Source organism: Lagenorhynchus albirostris, chromosome 10, assembly GCF_949774975.1.
Source record: "Lagenorhynchus albirostris chromosome 10, mLagAlb1.1, whole genome shotgun sequence".
Taxonomy (NCBI): Eukaryota; Metazoa; Chordata; class Mammalia; order Artiodactyla; family Delphinidae; genus Lagenorhynchus; species Lagenorhynchus albirostris.
The window spans coordinates 75896769-75904297 of NC_083104.1; the positions used below are offsets into that span (position 1 = coordinate 75896769).

At 44.5% G+C, this 7529-nt stretch overlaps 1 protein-coding gene across 1 annotated transcript in view; it reads right to left on the reverse strand.

Moving 5' to 3' along the window:
• Positions 1 to 7022, reverse strand: part of PTCHD4 (patched domain containing 4) — a 176290-nt gene extending 169268 nt beyond the window's left edge. Inside the window, exon 1 of the mRNA XM_060164217.1 lies at positions 6597 to 7022. Within this exon, the coding sequence (XP_060020200.1) occupies positions 6597 to 7022 (426 nt within the window). The remainder of the gene's footprint in view (positions 1 to 6596) is intronic.
• Between the last annotated feature and the right edge of the window lie 507 nt (positions 7023 to 7529).

Below are 7529 nucleotides of genomic sequence, written 5' to 3' on the forward strand. Positions count from 1 at the left end.
ATACCAACTCTCAAGAAATTCTCAACAGAGCCCTTAGCACCTTCACCATTACATTTTACTTCCATCCACAGTGGCTTTTGTTCAGTGTATCTAAGGTACCATGTCTTCCCCTTCATACTCTTGCTTCTACCATCTAACCCCACCATCTAACCCAGATCTTAGCTCACAGTTACTTCCTCAAGGAAGTCATTTCTAAGAGCCCAAGACTTGGTCTACTACTCTTACAGCATCATGCAATTTTCCTCTAGGATAATCTGTAATAATAAATTTATTTGATTTTTGCCTTTTCTACTAGACTCAAGCTCCTGGAGGGTCACGCACCCCATCTGCTTTATTCCTCACTCCATCTCCAGCGCCCAACACAGGGCCTGACACAGAGCAGACACTTATAGTACCTTACGTTAGTTAGTGTATATGAATGACTTTTGAGTCTACTGTACATCTTTCCCACGTTAGTATGACCCGCAGTGACAATCAGAACTGCACACTCTCTCTCTCCATGTAATTACGAGACCTGGTGAGGTGACAGAACATACCTGAATGTTCGAAGGGCAGAAAGAACTCTGAGGCCGAGCCCTAAATGTCCAGGCAAGCCTCCATCTATCTTGAACACCTGGAGCTGCTTTCAGACCCTCCTGAAGCTATAAGAACCCTTTAAACATGTTTCTGTCTTCCAGAACCTGAGCCATCCTCTACCTTCATCCTTTGAGACAGCAGGGGGAAGTAAGAGTGGCACAGATGAAGCCTCTCCTCGTAGGGAGGGGAGCTCTGAATGGAAAACACCGGCTGTTCCAACAAATTCCTGTAACTAAAGAGACCCATTCATTTTAAGTGCTGCTCATCAGGTACCTTTCAGAGGCTCTGAATTCCCCTGAATTACAGAGAATGAGCCTTGATTTCAATGAATGGCTATGCCACAATAGTCCTGTCTGAGAAAGGCATGGATTGCAAAGCCACTTTAAAAATACTCTCCGCTCTAATTTTATGTTTCATTTTCCCCAAATACCCTTATGCCTATGTATAGTTCCTATACCTTGTGTTCTCATATAATATTAAGATGATTAGGCTAATGAGGACTTGATGTTGCTACTATTGTAAAATAACTGTAAAGGGGCTTGAGAAAAAAAGGTTGCTGATTTTTTTTCTTAAAGAGATGGTTAGATTTAATTTCAACATTTTTGGAAAATATTGAACGACAGTAATCAGCTTTAAGCTCAACCAGGTGACAGGCCCAACTACAGATAGTAAGGATGAGCATTTCCTTAATGTCACAGAGGAATCCTAGAGCTTGAAGCCCATACTGGAGATGGGACTTATCTGATGTCACAGAACTGGTCTTTACAGAACTGGGGTCAGAACTCAGGTCTCCTGAATATTTCTCAATTCAGTCTGCATTGTATTATCCAATGCTATCTCATCAGTTCTTTTTTCCTGATGCCAATTTAAGACAGAAGTACTCAAGCCTGCCTGGCACGTAAGCCCCTGGCTCAGAACCGTGGGTCACCTGACAGGTTTCCCACACTCAGTGGATCCTGGAGTCTCACCTTAATGTGTTCTGAGTTGATGTGAAATAATATTAAAGGTGAAATCATGTGCCAGTGAGGAATTTCTTAAACTCTTGTGGCAAGTTCCATGACAGTCAGATGGCAGGAGTTTGCCCACACTGGAAGCTTTACTCCCTTGTGGGTGAATAAGGGAAGTGAAGCTTCACTGCACCTTCACCTGGGCTGGTCTCTCGAGTGAGCAAGGGGACTGGTGTAAAAGAGCACCAGTGGTTTCAGCAGGGATTTGAGATGCTTGGGAATTACGGCCCTAGTTCTTCCTTAACACAAAGGGCTGTTGTCACAGAGAATAGTGCACGATGTACGGGGACCCGATATAGTACCGTGGTTAAGAATATAAACTTCAGCGCCAGACAGACCTGGATTTAAATCCCACTTCCAACATGTACTACCTTGGGGACCTCTTAGAAGTCACTTGACCTCCTGGTCTTGAGGTTTAGGTTCCCAACTTATAGAAGGGGAATAAAAATATTCTTCCCGATTCATAAGCTTGTAAAAATGACATGCTGTGTATAAAACACCACATTGGTTAGGACACAAACTGAACATTCAATAAGGCAGCAATTTTTTTCCCTTACTAAGAGAGATAATCAGGAATGTAAACTTTAATCTAAATATATGAGAAGACCCTGACACAGCTGTCTTTTGAGGTTTTAGAATGAATTAGGGAAAGAAGTCTATGGAATAACTTTTCCTGGAAATCTCTGAAAGTAATGCTGGTCTTTACTTTCCATGTTGACTTAAGTTGCTCTCCCATTGAGATCGGAACTAAATAATTAATGGCAACAGCCTCCAAATTAGGAAGATGTACTCAAAATGTGCCCAAAGAAACACTCTTTTAAGAAGCAGGAAAATCTATCTTTGTTCCTCTTCTTAAATGTGGTACGTTGCAGCACATACACTTCACTTAAACATCTGTTTAGAGGTGTGTATTAATGGAATTTAATGGGGAGGACAGGCTGCAGGGGAAGCAAATATGCTTCATTTGTTTCTCACCATTTGCCATGAACCACATTTCTCTGTTTCTTCTTTACTTGGCCTTTTTCAGTGGTAACAATTAAGAACTAGGGACGTATGGAAACTGTTACTTTCTTGGAACCAGCAGATGGAAAAGTGAGCTTATCATGGCCTACCTAAGAAGCAGGGAAATATTGCCTGTAACCACTTGAGCCCCCTGAGTTATAATGACAATATTTCTTGGAGTCCAGAGCAGTCCTTGCTTAAGGATTTTGAGTGCCTGTCTCATTTTAATCAAGAGACTGGTTCCAACAATATGTTATGTGTTTAATTTCAAAATTCAGCCTGGCTGCACTGTATTGACTTATACAATACGTATGTTTAAATAAGTAGAAAAAATGGTCCCCGAATTACCAGGGTCAAAAAATTTATAGAAATCTAGAAAGTGTAGAGAATACCTTTAAAGTAAAAGCACGTCATAGAATTTGAAAAGTAATGATAACTTTGCAATGTTACAGTATAAATGAACAAATTAATCAACAGACCGACCAGTGATGTAAATACTGTCTGCATAGAACTGGACAAGGTTGGGGTGGGAGGTTGTGAATAGTACAGAAGGAATGTAAAACTTGACCTCTGTGCTTACTCAGGGGTATAATAACGTAAAGATAATAATGACAGGCACAATTGTAGAGTTCGTATTATATAGGTGTAGGAATTTCAGATTCTGGTGTCTTTTCTATGCAGCTTTTGAAAATGTGTGTATGTCTCATTTCTTCTGTAGTATTCTAAGCTGACTGCTCCTTTTTTCATATCAGCTTTATCTGAGCCTCTCTTTGGAATTCCATACCAGCAACTTCTTGTGTCCCTGCTTGTCTGGATCACCTTGTCAAGATAATCATGTTTATCAGAAGTTCTAAACCTTTCTGTGCTCAGAACTACTTGGGTGTCTTAATAATATTTGGAAGATGCACTTCCAATTGTCATAACTAAGATTTCTGGCCACTCCTTTCTGTCAATCAGTGGTTATACATCTTCAGACTACCTCCAGGCTCTGACCTACTGCTTCTTTTATGTCAAGAGATTGCCAATTCCTACTCACACTATCCAGCCCCTGCCATTTATTTTGCATTTTTCCTTGACTATTGATTCTCTGCCCACCAACAGCATTATCCAGCACTGAAATTTTCCACAGTGGCCTGAGTTGGGAAGATCGGTGACCCAAGTGTGACAGAGGAAAGCAACATTAATTAGAGGGCCAAGAACTGTGTATATAAAAATGTCTCTCAAATCTCATACAACAGAAGTTCTCAAACTTTATTGTGGGTCAGCATTCTAGGGACACTCTTTGAGTATCACTGTCACACATGAATTAAAATCATTTCCAGATCACATATGATCAAAACAAAAGCCCATCTCACTTTGCTCTGTGCCAGGGAGGTCTTCACCTGAAAGGCCTTGCAGACTCTTTGATAGGATTCTAGGTATACCTGGAATTCCACCAATTATATTTTATATTACATTAGCACGTGTGATATTATATCTGGATGCTTGAGAGGGACCATTACTCTCAGAAGGTTACCAAATAATTCATTTTCCCAAAAATAGCTTAAGGACCCCACTGACAACATGCAAAGAGAGTCAAGCCAATGCATTTGAGGAGACACTGATATTAGAATGTAGCAGAAGAAGGGCTTTACAGATTAGAGAGCCAGTGTATAATTCTCCTGTTCTTGTTATGGTTAGTAGAATAATTCCACTAGTACTACATGGCCCTTTGTAATCAATTACTCCATTCTTTGATTATCCACTGACTCCGATCAAGATGCAGATCAACCAACCAATGAGCCAGAAAGTTTAGACAGAGCAACTATCATAGGCCTAGCCTAGTGGACCCGAAGATTGCAGAGTCCCTGCTTGCAGGTAACTCAGGGTGAGGACCCTGACTTCTACGATTAAGCCCCATTAGGGTAAGAACCTTGTTTTTCTTGCTCCAGACTGTCTGTGCCTAGAAGAGCACCCAGTAAGTCATAGGAACACAACCAATCATTATTAAAGGAGTGAATTAGAGACCTCAGGGGTTTGTATTGTAAATGTCATAATGATATTGCTGGATAAACAAAATGCCCACAGTGGTTGACTGGACAAAGCCCTTACACCTGGAGAGTACTGCTGACTCAAGGAAATAAGGGACTTAACTAAGACTGCATATTAATAAACTGCAAACCTGCTTCAATAGGGAAAACAAACTGAAGTTTAAATATGTCACAGTTTCAAAGTCTTTCTTTACACCAGATGTTTAGCACAGGACTCAGTTAAAAGACTGTGGGCGAAGAAGATCGCCTTTTCACTGCATCCTTTTCTGGAGCAAGCAATAACGTTGATGGCAAAGGATTCAGGAAACGGAATGCATGCAACCCAACCACATACATTCATCATGTTCCCTTCAGTAAGTGTGAGGCAGGCAAGCCCTTACCTAGATTTCAAGCTGATGAATCATCGGTCTAGTTTCACTAAAACCCCAAGGGACTGCTCCTCTGAACAAGGGGCTGAAACCCTGTCAGCCTCTGGATACATTTAAACAAGGACAGTATGTTAAAAGGAAGCAGGTTATGGGATTTCCTGAGGAATTCTTAGTGCATTAAATCCTCCTTCAATTCAGGAAAAATAGCCTTTTTATCTCAAAAATTCTGAGAAGTGTATTTTTAAAATTGTGTACAGACGCTGTATCAAATAAATAAATAGAAATCTTAGCAATTTTCTATGTTTGGCCACCCATTCATTGAAACTGGGGTCCCTCCTATTCCATGATCTCCCCAGAAGCACACACACATCCTCATACATATTAGAAGAAAGAAAATTCCTTCTTCTCGGGAAACACCTGTCTCGGGAATTCTTGGCTGTGCAGCCTCTGAGCGTGCACAGGGTCAAGCATACAAATGGTGCAGTGACTCTTTTGGAAGTCACATTCGTCCCTGAAACTTCAGTCACCTGGAGACTGCATGCCTCATTGCCTGCAGCAGCTCAAACCTGACAGTGTGGAATGAGTTTAGAAATCTCATCTGAGCAACAAAATCTGAACTGAGAGTTTAAACAGTAACATCTATTTAATGCCGAAATTATCATTCACGGCAACTTTTGCTGACTGGGGATTTTTTCTTTTGCTATTGGGCTGTTATAATAATCTTGCTCTGGTTTGGACTGTGTGTGTGTGTGTGTGTGTGTGTGTGTGTGTGTGTGTGTGTGTGTGTGTGTGTGTGTGTGTGTGTGTGTGTGTGTGACAGGAAGATAACAGGACTCAGTTAACTAGTACATCAGTTAGCCGCACATCTCTATTTTCACACATAGAAAATTTCTGCTGCTTCTGCTGTGCGAACACACATACACATAATCCCTGGAATCCTTACCCCATTCATACCCACTGCTTTCAGACACACACTCACAGGGCAGCGAAGCACAAACTCCCTACATGTCAAAGTCAAGCCAGGCTGAAGATGTAAACAGGTGGATATGGCACCAGGTGGATGTGTAATCAGTAATAAGAAATACATCGAGCCCCATAATGAAAAGAAATCCCCCAAATTGTTCAGGATTCCCCCTCCCCCTTCCATTCACTGATTTATTAACCCTGAACAAAGATGTAATTGCAGGGTCTCAGAAACAACTTTTTTTTTTCTTTTTTGGCATTTGTTTTGTTTGACTTTGAATTTCTTAATATCTAGTCATGCCATTTATTGCCTGTTTTCTTCACTCAGTTGCCCATCGTTCCCCCCACCCCCCAAAATGAAAGAAGCATCAGCTTCCGAGTCTTAAGGATGAGACCTCTGCATTTTCTCTGCTTGTTTAGGGCAAGAAATGAAGTGCTGCCTCTTTAACTGGCAGAAGCATGCAAGAGGAGCGTACCTTTAATTTAGTGCTGGGATACCTCACTTGCACCCTGGCTGTTGTCTTATTGGAGACGGCAGCCTGCCTGAGATCCTCTAGCACTGAAATAATATCATCCAGCACGCATTTCTTATCCTGATTTCTCAACACACACAGATGGGAAAAAGTATAATTATAGCCCTTGTGGTTCACCTTCATTTCCAGCACGGCTCGGTGGGTCTGCAGGATCCCCTCAGCCTGGAGCAAAATATTGTCCCCGGGTGGGGAGAGGAGGATCACCCTGCCATACCTCCCGGGGGTGTGTAAGTCCGAATAGAGCTGGCTTTTGGACTGGTCCAGGGGGAAAAGGCTGCTGGCCAGGCTGCGCTCGATCTTGGCCAGGCTGTGGCTGGGAGCGACCAGGCGCTCCAGGTCGCCCTCGGGCTGGAAGCGGTTGAGCGCGCCGAGGCCGAAGGTGATGGTCAGGACTGCGGGCACGGTGAGGAAAAAGACCGGGTGCCGGCTCACGCACGAGCCCAGCCTGTGGCAGAACGACTGGAGCCCTCTGCGAAGCACCTGCCGCAGCATCCTCCACCAAATCCAGCTTGCAGGCGCTCCCGGCCGTCTTAAAAAGCACATGTGACATGTGTAAGCGCCGGGCTACCCCCGCCTCTCCCCCGTCCCACCCGCTCCGGGTCTGCCCCTCGCCCCACCGCCGCCGCCGTCTTCCCGCCCCCTCCGCGCTCACCCCTCCACCCGGTCTTTCCCCGGCCCCACCTCCATGCGCTCCTACTACTCTTTCAAACACTGCAGCAAGTTGCAGCAGGGCGGGCAGGTACCCACCGCGCGCGGGGGCGGGCGGCGGGCGCTGCGGGGGCCCTCTGGCCCACCCCTCCCCGGCCACCTCCCGCGCCCCCTCTCACCGCATGAGCAGCGATCCCGCGGTCTAGCCCTTCATCCCGGTGCTGCAGTCCCACGGCCACCCTCGCTGGAGGTGGTTCCGTGCGGAGCGTCCCACAGATGTGGATTTCCTCTCCGTCCTGGTGGGGTTCGGCACCTAACTGGAACCATGTGGCTCGGTGTTGTAAGAAGCAGACATGTGCCCCACGAGGGGGGGCGGGAGGAGGGAGAGGAGAAGGGGGGGAG